General features: G+C 47.2%; 1 protein-coding gene across 1 annotated transcript in view; it reads left to right on the top strand.

The window, feature by feature from the left end:
- Positions 1-19,228, top strand: part of DOCK2 (dedicator of cytokinesis 2) — a 407,460-nt gene that overhangs the window by 52,136 nt on the left and 336,096 nt on the right. Inside the window, exons 13-22 of the mRNA XM_079145391.1 lie at positions 120-245; positions 1,377-1,501; positions 5,817-5,915; positions 8,752-8,824; positions 8,931-9,034; positions 11,471-11,654; positions 11,784-11,881; positions 13,418-13,507; positions 14,954-15,054; positions 15,818-15,952. Coding sequence (XP_079001517.1) covers positions 120-245; positions 1,377-1,501; positions 5,817-5,915; positions 8,752-8,824; positions 8,931-9,034; positions 11,471-11,654; positions 11,784-11,881; positions 13,418-13,507; positions 14,954-15,054; positions 15,818-15,952 — 1,135 coding nt within the window. The remainder of the gene's footprint in view (positions 1-119; positions 246-1,376; positions 1,502-5,816; positions 5,916-8,751; positions 8,825-8,930; positions 9,035-11,470; positions 11,655-11,783; positions 11,882-13,417; positions 13,508-14,953; positions 15,055-15,817; positions 15,953-19,228) is intronic.

Below are 19,228 nucleotides of genomic sequence, written 5' to 3'. Positions count from 1 at the left end.
CCCAGGCTGGGTCACTGCATCTGCGGTTGTACATCTGCTTCCAGTGGTTTTCCAGAAAGGACTGGGGGGGGGGGAGGGCAGACAGAGAACGCCTTGAGACGCTGACTCTTCCCTTCTAGGTCTCTGGGTAACCATGAAGATGCTGGTGGGTGACATCATTCAGATCCGCAAGGATTACCCACATCTGGTGGACAGGACCACTGTGGTGGCCAGGAAGCTGGGCTTCCCAGAGATCATCATGCCAGGTGGGACCTGCTCCCCTGAACTTCCCCTGGAGCCCAGCTCTCTAGTCCATTTCCTTTTTAAAGCGTCTACTCTTTCCATTTTTACTCTTTTTCTTTTTCTCTCCCTGAAGGTAAACCACTGAAAACAACTTCTGTATTTCTAGAAACTTTGACGCTCCCACAAAATGAACACGATCACTTAAATATACACATACATGCCTTTTTCTCCTGCAAGTGGGATCTCACTTTATATACACGATGTACCCCTACTTAATACGCTTTTTATGGTGTTCTGCAACTTGCTTTATCACTCAATAATTTATCATGGACATCACTTCTATTTCACTACATGTAGAACACTCTTTCTGGGGGGAATATTGTCATTCTCTTAAATTTTTAAACCTTTTTATTGCCAAAGGAATCCATGCTCATCATAAAATATTCAAGTGGTCGGTAAAGGTATAGAGTGAAATGTTAAAAGCTCCCTCACGTCTTTGTCTTTAGATGTAACCACTACTATTAATTTTTTCCCAAATGTGCCTATAATTTAAAAAAGTGAGATTTTGTAATAATGCTCTTTTAAAACATCGCTTTTTGTCTTGAGCCTGAGTCTCGGTCTTCTTCCACCACACCCTTGCTGATTCGCCTTCTTCCCCAGTTGGGTGGTGGTCCCCTGGGCCTGGATGTGATTTATTGGCAACTGCGCTGTGTGAGAGCTCAGCTCCTCGTGCACTCCCTGTAGAACGTTTTGTTCTGATTGCCCCTCCTTCCTGAAGATCCTGCGTGTCCACGGCCTAGGGTACAGGAAAGCCACTCTGGTCTGCTTTTGTAAAGGCTCTCTGGATGTGCCTCTTCCTTGGTTTCTTAGGTCCACTCAGTTGGAGCTTTGCTTTGCCTTCCCAGAAGGTGTCACTAGAGGATGGAAATTAAGTGATTTTTCAGGTAGAGAAAAACATGGCCCCTTTTTGGCGATCCTCTCCCTTTTTTCAATGGATTTCCTAGCGTTCCTTCATCCCCACGTTCCCCACTTCTCCAGCCTCCCTGGCAGGTAAAACGCTTTCCCCAAGCAATTCTGATTTTCACGTCTTTCATGGCGATTCTCCCCTAGCCTCTCTCAGGAGCCTCTCTGACTCTCCTCTCCTTTTGCCTCAGGGGACGTCAGGAACGACATCTACATCACTCTCTTACAAGGTGACTTCGACAAGTACAACAAGACCACGCAGAGGAATGTGGAAGTGATCATGTGTGTGTGCACACAGGACGGAAAGACGCTGCCCGTAAGGGCTCAGCCAGCTCTGGGTGACGGGTCAGGGGCGGGCCTGGGTCTGATCAGGATTTGCTTCTCCTCTCCCAGACTGGGCTCCTCAGTGCCGGGTGCCTGGGGATGGCACTGAGTGATGTGGGCCACACCTTCTGAGGCTGGCTAGCTCGGTGTCTCAGTGAGACCTTGCGTTGTCACTCCTTGGTGCCTAGGCAGTTTTTCGCTGTCTATTTCTTATCCTTCGTGACCCCTACTTCTTTTTCTTTTTTTCCGCTTGGCCTCTGCTTATAGGTTAGCCTTTTGCAGCTAAAACGTTGTTCTTGCTGCAACCTGAGCTGGTTTATTCAGGCAAAATCCATAGTAAGAAAGAGGATCAATACAGAGCCTTGGGCTGGGCTAGTATGAGGCTCAGATGTCCTCAGAGCAGACATTCCTGACACTTAATCCAACTTCCCAGCGCTCAGCCAGAAATTCTCGGGTGGAAAGCCTTATTCACAAATTGGTCTCCAGAGAGCTCGCAGAGCCTACTCAAGGATGCAAAGCACATGGCTGTGTCTACCCAGCATGTGTCCCGGACAATATTTGTCGTGTGCGTTTACATTTATTTACTTATACTTCCTTTAAGGCTGTCAGCAGTTGCGTCCAGCGTGTGGGAGGGTTTTGCTTCTCAATTCCTCCTTTTGGAATACTTAGCGGAAAGTAAGATCAATTCTCAGCAGGAGTTTCAGTGCAGAAAAATGCTCCTCCTAGGCCACTGCAGGGGATCCCACAGCACAGGTGAGTGGGGTGCTGATCAGAGAGGGGCGTGAGGATCAATAGCCATCGGACCTCGCCTTGAGGCCTGAGCTCAGGGCCTGGTGTGTCACCCTCTCCCTCAGAATACCTGGTGTCCCTGGGGGAATTGCTGTCTACCAGGCTCTGCAATACTGTGATGCCTTTCCATCATTATCCTGCCTTGGACAGATGGAACCGAAACCTTCCTCAAGTACAACAAGTCATCCAAGGTCATGAAGTTAGCAGGTGGCAGGCCCTCTTCAACACATCACTAGAATGCCTGTACATGTTTAAAAAAATCCTCCCAGTTGCTTCTCATTTGAAAAGTGGGGCTGATAACTCTTCTACCAACTCTGTGAAGGTTCAGACTTATTTTTTAATTGTAAAGAAATCCCTGCCGGTGCCTTTTTGTTCCTCATTAATTAATATCTACTTGAGCAAAATCCCAGCGTTTATCTCTCGTCCTCTTATTGCCAGATGCTGAAACTTTTCTGAAAAACAGAATAAGTGAGAAACGCTTGGCTCAAAGGAACATAAAGGAAAAGCAGAGGGTTTTTATTGAAAGGAAAAATTGCATTTCAGGAATGTATAGACAGTAGCTTTGAAGTTATTTTTATCCAGCTATCTGGAGAACTTTTTAACCTCAGCCTCATTTTTAAAACATGGATACCCTGGCCTTGCATGACGCCGGAGGACAAATTAGAGGGACCCACTGGCAGGCAGACGGGCTTCTTATCTCATGTCCAAACCATTTTTACCTCCACCCTGGCGACTCTTTCAAGTCACACCCAGGCTGCTTAGATGCACTTATCAGAGATGAATACACAAGCAGGTCTTCCGGGGGCTGAAATGCAAAGGTAACCGTGGGGCACGGAGATAATCTGTGTTTTCACCTGTTGGGGAAGTTATGGGCGAGTGCAGTTGACTGACTATTGAAAATTGCTAAGTAAGCCCGTGGGAGGCTTTTCTTTCCCTGTTTGCAGAAATAAATATTACTGTCTAATTAAGTGTCACACAGCACACTCAAATGCTCCTGCTTTATTTGGTAGGTTCCTGTGGGAACAGGCCCTGAAGGGGAGTATTGATTTCTTCTCTTGCTCCAGGTGCACGCTGTCTTTGGCAGATTAGGGCCAGCTGGCGGAATGGCTTAGGCTGCCCTTGACTCACTTTGGGTTCCCAGGTCCTTGCTCAGCTGGGGCCATAGCAGAGAAGCTCATGAACTGAGCTCTGGGCCAAGACAGACAAGGTTCAAATCCCCGCCTCCTCTTCTAGCTGTGAGAGCTTAGACATGTGTTTTCACTATAAAGAACTATAGTCTCTTCTCATGAGGTTGCAGGTTAAACGAAACCAACAGTCGATGTATGCGGCCTGCTCTAAGTCAACACGGGTAACAGGAAGGAGGGTAACATTGAGAGAAGGTGAGCCAGTGCCAGGCAGGGCCAGGAGGAAACTGAGGGAGCCAGAGAGGCAAACCAACCTGAAGCAGGTTTCTGGAGGAGCCCAGAAGCCCAGCTGCTCCTGGGCCCAGAAGTCTCTGTTTTTCTGAGGCCATCCAGCTTAAGGTGTTGGAGGTAGGGACTAGGGACAGTTTGACCTGGTGCTCAAGATCATCACCTCTGGGGCCAGGCCACCAGGTGCAAAGCCCAATACAGCCTGGATTAGCAAAACAACCCTGAGTCAGTTCCATGACCTCTCAGAACCTGAGAATCTACCCCAAAATGGAACCAGCCATGACACCTTCCTTTGTGAATATCGGATGAGGTGATCCACATCGTGGGTATTTGCTAAAGCCACTCATTATTATTAGAAAGGCGTCATGTGCTGCAGACCTGATTCCCACCTACAAGTACTAGTCGACATCGCCCATGATGTGGCCCATCCCTGGTCACAGTGTGTTCACAGCCCTGGTGCATCTGTCCCTTGTGATTCCTGCAGAGTGAGGAGGAGTCTCGGTTCCCTCCTCTGTGGTGACTCTTCCAAGGTCACATCAGCATCACAGTCTCTGGGCTTCAGGATTCTGCTTCAGATTTTCCACTGCCTGGAGTTCCCGCACCAACGAGGGCTCTCGCCCAGATTCAGGGGCAGGGGGTGGGCAGTGTGGACTATGACCTAAGTCTTCCTTAAGATTTATATGAATCTGCATCCCTCCCAGAGTGAGGCTTCGTCCTGAATGCCAGGCTCTCTCCACACCAGCCCCCAGTTTGAGCTCCAAAGTGCCAAGGGAGAGGCCATTATCTTTGGCTTTTCTCTGTATAAGGCTGAGAATTTTTTTTTTTTTTTTTTTTTTTTTGCCTTAGGAAATAAAAAAAAATTTTATCATCAGGATAGTTTTGTGACATTCAGTTGCCTGCCATAGAGCAGTTTTATTTTCACCTGAGATATATGTGTGTTTTCAGATTTTATAAGCTATGTGGGATTCACTGAAGCTATGGAGACTATAAGCCCATAAATATCACCAGATATGAATATTTGTAGGTGGAAGGAGTGTAGGCTGTTATAGAAGGAACACTGGATAAGGAGCTAGAGGACCTGCCATTTTTTTTGGTCAAGTGGATCAAACTCTAAGGGTCTCAGTTTACCTATCCATGCAATGGGTTTGCATTAAGTAAGGACTTAGCATGATGCTAGACACCAAGTGGTGAGCAAATCTTTGGAAGCATGTTTCAGCTCATTGACTCAAGAAGTTCTGAAACTCAGCTCATTCTTTTCCTATGCCTTGGACACAGAGAACTTTGAGAGTGATGGATTGTCCTTCCCAGTGTAGCTTGGTTCTCCAGGGTGCCCACAGAAGGCCTACCTGTAACAAAGTTACTTAACTGTCATCCCCTTAGTGTGCTCCTGTGTGCCCACAGACATATCTGTCACCACATGACACTAGTCATGACTGGGGAGTTCATCTATCTGACATTCTCTCCACCAAACTGTGAGCTCACAGCTGGTTCAGTTCCTGGCTCACACTGGTTCCTCCAGAGCTTAGCATGGGCCCAGCATGCAGAAGATGATCTGCCACTGCAGGCAGAATGGAATCACCCTCCCCAGTCTCTGCACCCCAGACTCATTCTTCATGGTGGGCACCTGGGTGTCTCTCTGAAGCTTGTGCCACTCTCTCCCCGCCTGCCCAGCAACGCCCACCCACTTTGGTGCGTCAGCATTAGAAATCCATCAGAAGGGGTTTCTGCTTGGCTGATCTGAGCCTGTTTGTAAACCTTGTGCCCATTCACATTTAGGAAACAAATAGGATTAATAAGACTAGCAGCGACTCCAAGCCTGGTTACCATTTACAATAAGGCTGCCACGTCAGCGCCTGGCACGCTCCAGTGGTTTCCAGAATGAAAGTAATAGAATTTCTGTAGTTAAGCAGCTGTCTCTCCTGGGCCGGGGATGCTCATGTATAAATCTGTAATGCAGAAGGGTCATGATAGGGACCTGGAGAAGGGTCAAGGAAGGCAGAGTTATCCCAGGCCCTACGATTGGCTTTGGCCTTGGAACCAATGTTGCCAAATACAGGAAATGGCAATTCTATAGTGTTTTCTCTCTCTCTGTTTTTCTTGGGTCAGAATGCAATTTGTGTGGGAGCTGGGGACAAGCCCATGAATGAGTATCGCTCTGTCGTGTACTACCAAGTCAAGCAGCCACGCTGGATGGAAACAGTCAAGGTAATTATAATGGTGGCCGCGGTGAACAGGTATCTAGGTCTTACAGTGAACCAGGCACTGTGTTAAGTGTTTTAGTTAAAAAGTTCACTTCCTGCTTACCACAGTGCAGTGAGGTCTGCTTTACATTTTCCTCACTCTACAAGTGAGGAGACTGTGGCCCAGAACCAGTGAGTGTCACTGCCAGGCATGTCAGGGCTGGAACCCAGGCAGTCTGGCTCTGGTCTGAGCTCTTCAGTGCTGCTGAAGGAACAGGAAGTGAACTGGAGCCATTAGCATCCTCGCTTCTCGTCATGAGAGCACTCCAGCCAGCCGGACAAGACTCTCAGAGGGCCCAGGGTTCATGTTCCTGCTCTCCTATTAATTCCCCAGCTGTTTGACCTTGAGCAAGTCATTCATGCCGCCTACTCTGGTTTCCTCATCTGTAAAATGGGAGCAACAGGATGAGCGTGAGGATGGAGTGATTTAGTCCACGCAGCGCTCAGAGAGTCTTGGAGGAGTGCGCGTTTGATAAATACTGCAAGCGCAACTCACCCTCAGCTCTCCTGCAGATACGTGCCAGTTTTCCTGGTGTGGAAACCAGAAGAGATCTGAAGCTCCTTTGAGCTGCTCTTGAAACCCTGGCCCCTTGCCCATGTTCCCGCTCCCCTCTGCAGGACAGCTTGGCGCCTGCTCTGGGTGGGAGGGAGTGGAGGCGCCGGAGGATGTGGGAATTGCCGATGCCTGATGTGGTCCTCCTCCAGGTCCTTCTCGCATAAGGCCCCCCCAGTACTCTGTGGTGTTTCATTAAAATAAACTCCTTGGTCAAATAAATATGAGAAATACTGAGAAGTGGGACAGAACATAGGGCTGTCACGGACGTCCTGGTTCGGGTTCTCAGAACCTTTTGGACGGAAACATGCTCTGCAGAGCTGCAGTGGAGAGTGCCTCTTCCAGGCCTCCGCCACCTCCCACCTGGACTAGCACTCTGCTGGTCACGCTTCAAAGACTCCCTGTTCTGCTCTACGTGGGTGGGAGGCTGGACAGACCCGTGTGATGGTGAAGAGCACGTAGTAATAGATCTCGATTTTCTTCATGAAACATCCTGCTCAATTCTGGGCCCAATTTTGAGTCTACTTACTGGAAGGACACAAAGGGACAGAGCTGCCTTGAGACCTGGGGTGCAGCACAAGTCGCCACCAGGGGGATGGGGTCCTCTGAGGCACCTCCAGAGGATCTGAACAGTACCTAGCAGGTGTCTGGTGGCATGTGAGGCAGTAGAAGTGTCCAGTGAACAAGTGCCCTGGTTTTCCTGATCACCCGCTTTTGGCCCAGTACCTAAACCATGTGGAATTGTCCACTAACCCTTTCTTGGACAGTGCCCAGCCCATCAGGCTGTCCTGTTCTGCTCAGTGAGGAGGAATGCCAGAACTTTCAAAGATGTGAGGCTATAACGGGCCATGGGATACCTAAAAGAAGTGCCCCTTTGGTAGAAGTGTCTGTGGACACAAATGACCACATCACCATGCTGCACAGAAAAGAATATTCTCCACTGGAATATGAATTAGGAATTAATTCATTGAACAGTGATACTTGATTCCAGCTTTGAATACTCAAGAGAGACCCCTGACCTCCTCTGGTGATAGCTATGCAAATCCCAGTGGGTCTGGCCATGTCACATCTATTCCTATTTTCCTGTGGGTCTTCTTATATTCGCTCTTGCCAAAACAATGACCTGCCCAACCTTGGGGTCAGAAAGTTGTGGACTGGGTAGGCCCTCCGTTCTGTGTGCTCCCTCTCCTGTACCCTAGGTACATCTCCTTGCTGTTCTTGCCATGCCGTGGTTATAGGTCACCCATGTGGACCATGAGTTCTCTGGGTCCCGGGATGCTACCTTCATCAGTGTGGCCGGGGCCTTGAAGCTTCAGCTTCTAGGAACCATTCCGCATGCAGCGAGAGCATGAGTTAGACCCAGGAGGCCCTCAGTTCTCTTGCTGGGTGTGAAACACAAACAGAACTGTGAACCTCCTCTGGCTCAGATTTTCTTTTCTGGAAGAGAAATTGCTGCAATGTATACTTTTTGGTTCTGGGCTTTTTTTTTTTTTTTTTTGGTTTTAATAGTCATCTGTACAGTGCAGACTTATCCCTTTAAAAAAAAAATCAGTGTTGTTCTTGCAGGTAGCTCAGCTTCTGTGCGTTGGCCTGAATTGCACCCTGCAGGAAACTGCGGGGCTCTGGGAAGTGGGGAGTGCAGGGCCAGCTGAAGCACCTGTCAGTGGTGCCAGCAGACCCTCACCAGACAGTGGTGCTGGGTGATGTGGATGATTGTCCTACCTTTGTATCTTTGGAAGCAAAAACATCAGACATGTGTCCAACCAAAGAGGGGATGAGCCCTAGGATTTTTCCAAATATTATTGGATTAAAGGACTTTTGTTAATTTGCATCAATTAGAGTCCTCAAGCAAACCCCTTAATGATCATTGTTAATTTACTAAGCCCTGCTGCAATTGCCAGCGCTCTTGGAGTGTGTAAGGAAATGTGCATTGTGCACTCTGCAGTGCATCAAATCCTGTGCTAAAGTTATGTGACTTTTATATCAATTTGGGGAGATTCATTTTTCCTCACTATAATTTACAGACCTCTTTTCATTGGCTGGGAATGCAATTTGCCAAATGGATTACATTTGGTACTTTATTTTCTCTTCATAGCTAGTTCTTATGTAATTTATTTACAGTTCATCAGGCTTGATGGATGGGTGGCAAAGCAGCGCGCCGGGCTCTGAGTCAAGCGGTCAGGCTGCCTGTGGGTGGGATGGGGTATTTAACGCATTGTCCCCTGAGCTCTGGTTTCTGCCTCCTGAGGTGGCCGTCCCTATCGAAGACATGCAAAGGATCCACCTGCGATTCATGTTTCGACATCGGTCATCCCTGGAATGTGAGTACCCAAACAAATGGCGTCCCTGTGGCCCTCTGAGAGATCATCAGGACAGCGGGCGGTCCACCTGTCATTTTCTTTCCTGACCTCACAATGCCGTTTCCAGCTAAGGATAAAGGAGAAAAGAACTTTGCCATGTCCTATGTGAAGCTGATGAAAGATGATGGGACCACTCTGCAAGATGGATGCCATGACTTGGTTGTCCTCAAGGTACAGTGAGTCAGAACTAATGGCAGGGAAAGGGGTGCAGGAAGCAAAGGGGTGATGGCAGGATGGGCTGGTGATTGACAGCAGGAACCCCAGATCATACAGCCCAGGCCTACCGGTTGTGTGGCCTAGTACAAACAACTTATCTGGGCCTCTGTGTCCTTACCGGTGAACCTCCCATGAATCCTGAGGAATATAGGAGATGGTGCTTGCAAGCTGCGTGCACAAGAGAGTTCCATAAATGGAGAACGTTATTGTACGTAAAGAAATGGGCTCTTGACTGTGCATGGACCTCTGTGGGGCTTGCAGAAGACCTAAGGGAACATGTGAGAGATGCGGCACTGCAGCTAATGGAGAAATGTTAGAATCTGGGTCCTGATCATGCTGCTATATAAATCTGGAATCATCTCCCATGTCTTCCTGAGTCTCAGTTTCCTTTTTTTAAGCAGGGGATTAGTCTGTTTGGTGTTACTATTAACAAAATAACTGAAGAAGGCTACTCTATAAAGAAAAGAGGTTTATTTAGCTCACAGTTTCAGAAGTTGAAGAACATAACGCTGATACCCGTTGGCTCTGGTGAGGCCCTCCTGGTTGTTATGTGGCAGAACATGTGTGAGGAAGAGATCACATGCCACATGGAAGCCAGAAAGACCAGGCGTGGCTGAAATCACCCTTTCTCTAGAACTAAGCAGCATCCCCTGAGAACTACCTTCATCCTCTGAAGACAGTGCCCTGGTGACCCAAGGACCTCCCATAGGCTCCACCTCTTTTTTTTTGTTGTTGTTGTTTTTTTATAATATTTCAATGTTTATTTCTTTTGAAGAATGGAATAGCATAATACAAAGTGAAAATAACCATCTCTTATACCTCTATTCTTAAAAACAAGTCATCTTGAGCTAAACAAAATAGAACAAAAATCACATAAATACAAGTTCCGGGATTTGATCAATTGAGGCAGCTAATTTTGAGAAAATTCATTTTGGCCTCCTCCTTCCCCAGCATGGTCTATAAATCTTCACTTTGAATTCATAGGTGTGATCAAAAGCAGTGTCTAGAAATAGATCAAATGATTTCTGGGATAGGCAGCCTCTAAGAGGGTCCCAGTGACCTTGGCCCCTGAGTATTCACACAAGCTCCATTTACATCCCCTCAACATTTCCACCCTGAGAACTGGGCCTCCAACATGTGAATCTTGGGGACAAACCACATCAACCATAGTGACAGCAATAATGACCACGAGTCAGTCAGATGTCGGACACGACAGGGCCACCTAAACAGTGGTGGGCATACAGACGTGCACTGTCCTGCTTTCTCAGCACGAGACCTGCACTGTTTTCAGGAAGTGGGAGGAACTGGCCTCGGTTCCCCCACTTGAGCCAGCAGGAGGCCTCGGGAAGCTGCTTGCTGGAGGCAAAGCTCGTGGCTGAGTCACAGGCAGACCTTTGCCTTGGCCCTCCACCTGGGGCTGCCATCACCGTCGCCTGTGGCCAACACGGCCTCCCCGCTCCTCACCTGGCCCTTTCCTCTGAATCGCTGACTTTTCCAGAAGACCCCCTCTCGTCTGCGCAGCCTGGGTTCTCTCACTCCTCGCACCTGGAAGCAGTTCTTGGATTGAAAGCCGTTCTTCTCCAACAGACTGGGAACCCCTGGGGGCAGAGGCCCAGTTGTAGTCAGTTTTCTTTTTACTTAACTGCATTAAACCTCCATTTCCTCAACTGTGAACAGAGAATGGTAACAAAGTCTGCTTAATCCACTTGAATGAAGTGAACCCCGGCATGTCAAGCTCTTGGAATAGCTCTGGGGGAGAGGAAGGGCCGGTAAGGGTGGTCTCCTGAGCACTTCCTCTGGTCATTCACCTCAGCATGAAGAGGCACCTGTGTTTCTTTTACTCTGTGTCATCCCATTTCGTTTGCTGGAAATTTCTAGAAAGTAGGGAATATGATTGTCCTCAGTTTACTCAGAGAAAAATGGGCACAGAGAAGTCAAGGAATGAGTTGGAGTTGAAAGAGTCTTGTGAATGACAGAGCAAGCTCCAGACCCCAGGGTTTTCTGACATAGTGCCTTTGCCATTAACTTCCAGTTCAGGCTGGATTCCCTGTTATCCTGGGACTTCCTTTTTTTTTTTTTTAAATGATCTCAAAAAAAATTTAGGATGGATTAAAACTGCTATCTGGGAATCTTCAATCCCCTTTTCTGCTCTGAAGATGCTCACAGAGGCTTCAGCTGGTTGATCGGTCCCTTCTGCATGAAGGTAACAGGATTCGCACATGTTGGGAGATACAGGCCTGCCTTGTCACCTGGTGTTCACTGCTTCTCTGGTGATTCTCCTGGTTCCTCCAATCTTCCCCAGCTCACGGCATGTAATTTGGCCACTTCAAGCTCTGTGTAGATTATATGAGTAGTCTTGGCTTGGGACAGTAACCAAAGTGTCATTTTCAGGGGGACAGCAAGAAGATGGAGGATGCCAGCGCTTACCTGACTCTTCCTTCTTATCGACACCATTCGGAAAACAAGGGGGCCACCCTGAACCGGAGCTCCAGCAGTGTTGGGGGGCTGTCCATCAGCTCTCGGGATGTGTTCTCCATTTCCACCCTGGTGTGCTCCACAAAGCTCACCCAGAATGGTAATGGAGCGCACTGGGGGTTCTGTATGTGTGCGTGTGTGTGCACATGTGTGCACGGAGGGACAGGCCCAGGCAGGTGGTGGTGTGGGTGGTTTGATCAGTAGCAGTGATCCTCCTTGTCTGTTTCAGTGGGCTTGCTGGGTTTGCTGAAGTGGCGCATGAAGCCTCAACTGCTGCAAGAGAATTTAGAAAAGTTGAAGATCGTGGATGGAGAGGAGGTGGTGAAGGTCAGTGGGGCTTCACTTCCTGTGTTCATCCACCACTGACAGAAATTTAAGTCAAGGGCTACTCCAGGGGAGGAGGAGGGGATGGCTTTTCCTCTGACGATGAGACACACCCTCCCAGCTCAACATGATGCGTCTTTATTTGGAATTCGTGGGGCTCTGAATGTTGAATGTCAGGAAACTCTGGTTGTACTTAGTCTCTGGAATAGATGAACCAGGATGTCGAGCCCAGCTCTCCCGTTTGCCGACTTCATGAAATAATACTATGAATATGACATGCTTCTCAAGGTCATCATGTGCATTCAGAGTGACATTATTTAAAAATGACTCAGCACAGTCTCTTGCATGTTGATACACACTAAACGAACTAAAGAACATGAAACTCATGAAACTCACTAAATAGTTATGTTAATTATTTTGTTATATGTTTAGTAGTGTGATCTCAGTACTATGTGAACATTGTTAGAAATAAAAAGTTATTTGTCATTTGTTGCCTTGGAGAGCACCAATGCCTTGAAGATGAGAAGAGGAAGAGGTCAGGGTTGCACTGTAAGTGAAGCGTGCAGGAAACAGGGCGATGCCAGGTGTCTGCACGGTGGAAGCGAGTGGACAGTGTCTAATGGGCAGGTCTAGCTAACACAGCCCTCCTGTCCAGCCCTATGAATTGGGACAAGTGTTTCCCATGGTCCTGGGCATTCTGTTTCCACCAGGAGTTTAGTTCAGCTCGAAACCCTGAGGTGTGATGTCTTTATGTGGTAGCTCCAGATTTAAGGGATTATAGGGAATATTGACTTGTCCCTCAGGAAGGAAGGAAATCAAGTTTTATTTAATTGCCCAACCCTGGAGAAACTGTGGTAGAACTTCCAGATCGATGTTTCAGTGGATGCTATTGACCCACCTGCCCACCTAGTTCAGCACGGACGATCAGACGTCCCTGAAGAAGGCTGTGGCTGCTGGCAGCTTGGAGAAGTCACCTGGGCGGGATGGGGAGGGTGCCTCTTCATCCTTTCTTTTGATTCTTTTTTTTTTTAAAAATGTTTGTTATTGAAGCAAACTATACACATAATACAGTAGGCGCAGAGCACTTATCGGTGCAGCTGGGCGAGCTTTCGTTCACACCTGGCACCCCGCAGCCCCCAGGGGAGGGGCAGAGCCCTCACAGTGTTGCTGCAGACCCTGTTGCCCCCTCTGCCATCATGAACCCGCATTGGGGCCATGGCCAGGCTGGATGCTGTGGGCATGGGTGGGTTTTACCTCCTCTTGAATTTTATGTCGCTGAAGTGATGAAGAGCCTTCATTTTTGCGTCTGGCTTGTGTTACTCACATCCTGACCGTCGCATGTGGAAGTACTGTGTAGTGTTCTGCAGTGCGATGTTGCTGCCGTCGATGGACAGCCAGGCTGCTCCAAGTCCTGGCGCCCGTACGGCCTCGCAAACATGGCCTGGGTGGCTGTGCACTTGTTCTCTTGGGTAGACAGGTGGGGTGGGGTCCCAGGCCGTCTGCCCGCTCTCTGAACGTGACCTTTGTTCTTTCACCCAGTTTCTCCAGGACACACTAGACGCCCTCTTCAACATCATGATGGAGCATTCTCAGAGTAATGAGTATGACATCCTTGTCTTCGATGCCCTGGTAAGAGAGCAGGACAGGCTTTCACGTGTCCCACTGTGAGAGCAGAGAGAACCCACAGCATCCGCGGCCCTTTCCCCGGGTTCCTCGGAGCCATGGTGACCTTTGGCAGCCAGACTCCTGAATGAGCTGCTGCTTCCCTTCACTGGTTTCCTGTTGGTCTGAAAGCCAGGGGCATGGTGGGGAGGGGAGTTCTCAGTGAGTCAGCCCTGCATTGGTGATGAGTACACCAGGCCAGTTGCTGTGACTTGTCACCTCCGCTTCCCAGGAGTGTGAAGCTGCTCCCTGGCCAGGCTGTGGAGCGCCCGACACTTCCTCACCCTCCTTTCCCTCCTTTTCCCGGTGTCCCCTGACTCACCAGAGTCGCCACCCTGCTCCCACCAACCCAGAACCTCTGGCGGTGGAACGCCACCCAGATCTTTCTTCTGTCTTCCAGCATGCTCCCTCTTGTCTCCCTGTCACAGCTCATGTTTCCTCAGTGACACATCCAAATAAACATGAGCAATATTTCATTGGGGTTTGGCGGTCAGTAAAGGGTCCATGTGTTGACCCATGTCTCAGACATTTGCAATTTAAAAGATGCTACTTGGAGATGAAGGTGGCTTAATCAAATGCTTTTCGCAAAGGTCCCCTAGAATGCTACTTTGCAGGACAGACACTCCCTGACTAAAGGCTCCTTCCACATAACTCAGAGAAGTGCTAAGTGCTGCATGGCACATTTTATATATCTCCAGGACTCTGCCAAGTCCTGCAATAAAGAAGACATCTAATGATGATGATGTGAGGTTCCTCTAACCTATCTGACTGTGAAATGCCTTTGTCTCATAACAGCCTGAAGCACATTTCGTGAGCACTCTTTGGAGAGACAATACTGATGAAAAATAGTAACTAGGATCTGGGGTTGTAGCTCAGTGGTAGAGCGCTTGTCTAGCACATGTGAAGCACTGGGTTCTATCTTTAGTACCACATAAAAATAAATGAATAAAATAAAGATTGAAATAAGCCAATCCCAAAAAACCAAAGACCAAATGTTTCCCCTGATAAGTGAATGATGATATATAATGGGGGACATGGTGGGGGTGAGAGAAGAATGGAGGAACTTTAGATTACATAGAGGGAAATGAGAGGAAAGGGGTATGAAAAATGGTGGAATGAGACAGACATCATCATCCTATGTACATGTATGATTACATGAATGGTGTGAATCTACATTGTGCACAACCATAGAAACAAAATGATGTACCTCATTTGTGTACAATGACTCCAAATGCAGTCTGTAAAAACTAAAAAAAAATTTTTAAATGTCAATTCATCTTTAAAAAAAAGAATTAGCTGTTTATTAGTGAGCAAACATTTTGATTAAGGAGTGCATCGTACAAGGTAAATACTGATTCCTGCTTTGAGTTTGCCCCCACCCCCGCCTCAAATAACTCCTGACATCTTCCTCAGATCTACATAATAGGACTCATTGCAGACCGGAAATTCCAGCATTTCAACACCGTTCTGGAGGCCTACATTCAGCAGCACTTCAGTGCTACCCTGGCTTACAAGTAAGTCCCTGTGCCTGCAGGAATTTCATGCGCACCTGCTGCTTGCCCTGCCAGGATTCATGGGGCACAAGGAACTTGAGCAATTTCCTTTTGACACTAGTCTGTGTGAGTTCACCTTGGGTATCCTAAAACACGCAAAATTTAGAGATGGGGGTGAAGTGTTCATGCAGTCACTGAGCTAGTTAGCTCTCCTTTACTGACAGTTCTTTGTGGAAAAAAGCAGAGCTCAGGGTCAGAGAGGAGGCAACTCAGGAGCCCTTTGGCTCAGGATTGCTGGGGGAGGGGACTGAGGCAGAGATGGGAGTGATTCTGGAGTGTGACGTAGCAGCAGTTTAGGAAGAAGCCATGGCAGGCAGGTCAACTCAAATAGAGTCTGCCCTCCCGGTGATGGAAAAACAGACATTTTCTGAGCAAGGGAGTTTCACGGTAGTGACAGGAACATTTTTTGAAGAGAGAAAAGCTGAAGAAGACATTAGTACTGCTACCCCACTGCTGCCTGAGTAGGCCTCGTTTTCCCACTTAAGACATTTTTTTTTTCTATTTTTTTCCTTTGCTGAATTTTTATGGGCAGGAAATAACTTATTCATTCCCTGTAATGAATATATATTTTCAGCAGTTATTTTTATGCTTGCAAATGAGTAGTGAACTTGGCTACACTCCACCTTTAACCTTTGATTGAATGCCTTATAATTTTCTGAGCAAACTAATTACCATGCTGTGGACTAGAAAGAGATGTATTTTGAAAATATTATCCCTTGTTCAGGAAACTGATGACGGTGCTGAAGACTTACTTGGACACCTCCAGCCGAGGGGAGCAATGTGAGCCGATCCTGAGAACTCTGAAAGCTTTGGAATATGTGTTCAAGTTCATTGTTCGGTCGAGGACATTGTTTTCCCAGTGAGTACCTGTTATGTAAGAGTGATTGATTAACTCTGAAATCCCTATGGGAGCCAACAGTGTTCACACTGTAGGAGAAGCTCTTTAAAAATTATGACCATCTTTCAATAAAAAAAGAAAAAAAAAAAAAAAACTTAAAAATCCCAATCCAGCCCAGAGAGTTCTGAGAGTTCTAGATTCATTTGGGAAGAGAAGGATTGTAAACTGTTGCAGTGGGTTTCGTAGACCAATGTGGTTTGGGCTCTTCTGTTTTATTTGATGTTCTTCACTTGATTTAAGATAATTTTAAGGAAACTTTCCAGAAATCTCTCTATTCAGTACTAGAGGAGCTGTAAGTGGAAAGAACAGGACTCACTCAGGGAGGTTGACATTTATGTGACTCTAGTGGCTGTGTGTGGCAGATGACCTGGTATTGGCAGCTGATCTGTCTGCCCTTGAGATCGCCATAGCCAGCAAGGGTGCCGATGTGTCAGAGCACCTTTGGAGACTTTGAAGGTGAGCTTCACGGAGATCAGCTGTCTTTTTGAAGGGCTTTGGAGATTGAGGTATTCAACTGTGATCTATGAAGAAAAATTCATGCACATCTTAGTTCTAAGGCAAAGTTAGGTATAAGATTGGTTATGTGTGTTATTGAATTGTGTGATGGGAAATAAAAAATGTACAAGGAATGTATTGTCTGTATTTTGATCAGTGCATATGAAGAATGCTCATTGGCACTTAGAGATAAATAGGACCTTATTTAAATTTGCATTTTTGAAAAATCCAGAGGGAGGGTTGACCTTAGGCATGGCTACAGGCAGATACTCAGTGCCACTGGGATCATCTCTAGCTCTTGATCTTGACTGCTTTCCTTTTGTTGCTTGCCTTCTGAGGCAAGTTTTCCAATGTGTAGCTTCTAGAATTCCACTAGCTGAAGCAACCCTAGGTCCCTTGCTATTCCAGAAAAATTCTTTGGCAACAAGTGCCTCAGGTTATGTGTTAAGATCTTAATCAGGTGGCTAACGGAAAGGACAGGCATCTCATGTAGTTGTGGTCACATGTGCCAGGATCAGGTCAGCCCCTTGTGACACAGACTTCCTGAGTTGGAGAGACAGCTTCCCTCAGGAGTGTCTGTAACCCTCATTTGGATCATGGCAATGGATGGAGCACTAAAGCTTCACACTCAGGAAAGCACCTGAAATGGGTAATCATTTTGAATCTTCCTTAAACACTCTTTGAAATTTCAGGTAAGCAGAAGAAAGACACTGCAGATCCTCCATCACTTATTCTGACAGCAGAGTGTACATTTCAATTTCTCCGGCTTATCAGTCAAATCTCAGGGGTGTTCTTCCACATTCAGGGGATACTTGATAATTATTTGTAGACCAGTAGAGTCCAGGCTTTCTAAGAATTAAGTTTCTTGAAGTTCAAGGATTCAGACTTTGTAGTTACAGATTAAGACAGGGTATCTGTCTTCCAGTGAGCATGTTTGATCTATAAAAACTTAACCTTTCATTCATCGTTATCTTCTTCTCCAGTTCCTCCATTTGTCTTATGTATTTTATTGTTTCTCTTTCTCCTTCCTTCCTTCCTTCCTTCCTTCCTTCCTTCCTTCCTTCCTTCCTTCCTTCCTTCCTTCCTTCCTTCCTTCCTTCCTTCCTTCCTTCCTTCCTTCCTTCCTTCCTTCCTTCCTTCCTTCCTTCCTTCCTTCCTTCCTTCCTTCCTTCCTCTGTGCCTTCCTTCTCTCTTCCTTTCCTTCCTTCTAATCCTTTCCCTGTCTTCTTTCTTTCCTATCTACTGGAACAAAGTACTCTTGTTCATTTGCTTTCTTTTCTCTGCCTCAAGGAATGTCATCTTGCAGAAATCCTAACTCTTGAGTATAAATTCAGTGCTCAATAGCATTTGGCTTCCTGAGGAGCAGGGCGAACTTTATTTCTTGCTGAATCCCCAGCATATGAAACATCACTGACATTTGGTCCAAAGATGTCTCTAAGACAACACAGGCCTCATCTTGGAATCCTTTCTCATGAACAAAAATGTAGGCTGACCTGCAAAGAGACCCTACAACCTCATGCTAGGAGAAGGCCGATTTTGTGTCTTGTTCATTGTAGAATCCTTTTAGTAAAAGTCTGTTCTCCAGTGGGGCCTCAGGGCTGTGGAAGTGATTGGGGTATTTCCCCATATTGGGGAAAATGTATTTGGAAAACTTGAAAATAGAAGGCTCAGTGCGCTGAGATTCCTAAGCCAGCTGGTAGGAAATAAGAACATAATTAGTGCTTTTAGGCTTATTGCATCTGCTATTGTGTTTCTGTTTCCTGTTATTCCTTTTTTTCCCCCACGTGCATAATTGCAGTGAATGTGGCTCCCATTATTTGTTCCCTGCCATTTGTCTTTGCATGTATATTGTGCATGAACGTTTGCAAGAGGAAAGATTCTGCTGTGTCAGTGGGCAGAAACCGGGGGCCATGGGAGGAAGAGAAGTGGTAGAGATAAAGTGGAATTTTTATTTTATTTATTTTGCAGTGGGAGAGGATTCACTTTACTCTATAGCACCCCCACACACACCAAAGGGAAAAAAAAAGTGAGTTTCTTGTTCCCCCTTCTAGTTTCATGAGCTCCAGCGTCTGGGCCAGGTGTCTGCCTGAGCACAGCCTGCTCATAACTGTAAAGGAAGTGGGCAGAACAGGTTCTAGTTTCTACCACAGGGAGGCTGTGGTGAAAATATGGGAAATTCCTAAATTGTGGGGAGTCTGTCTAGCAGAACCTGGGTGGCTATGCCTGTGGCCACTGTCCACCAAGGCTTCTGCAGAATGATCCCCTGGGAGGTGCAGAGGCTAGTGAGAAACATTTGAAAGAACTGAAGTGATTCTCTTCCAGCCGTTGAACTCTTTACAAAGCCCATCGCTGGGTCTTTAATCCTGAAGCTCCACCAGCTGTGCTGATCCCAAGGCTTCTGAGGTTCTGAGATGACAGGCGGCTGGAGTGGCCTGTGCTCCCTGCTCTGTGGTGGACGCTGAGCAGCTCTTTCCATCTGGCCAGCATTCTGCAGAGTGACGGGCAGAGCCTGGAGCTGCAGCAGGAGTCTCCCCCACTTCCTTGCTCCTTACAAAGCCCAGGCCTGCCACGGGCTGGAGTAGAGGGGGCAGTGTTGCATGATGGTCACTAGCGCACTGTGCTGCACCGACCTTGGATTGAGGGATGTTTCTGTCCCTGAAAGTGCCTGGTTAGGTAAGTGACCCAGCCTCTCTGAGCCTCGGTTTCCTCATCTGTAAGTGGGGATATGCAGCTCATGGTGTG

The sequence above is a fragment of the Sciurus vulgaris genome (genome assembly GCF_902686455.1).
Source record: "Sciurus vulgaris genome assembly, chromosome: 6".
Classification (NCBI taxonomy): Eukaryota; Metazoa; Chordata; class Mammalia; order Rodentia; family Sciuridae; genus Sciurus; species Sciurus vulgaris.
Note: the sequence above shows the minus strand (reverse complement) of the source record. Positions and strands in the feature narration are given on the sequence as shown.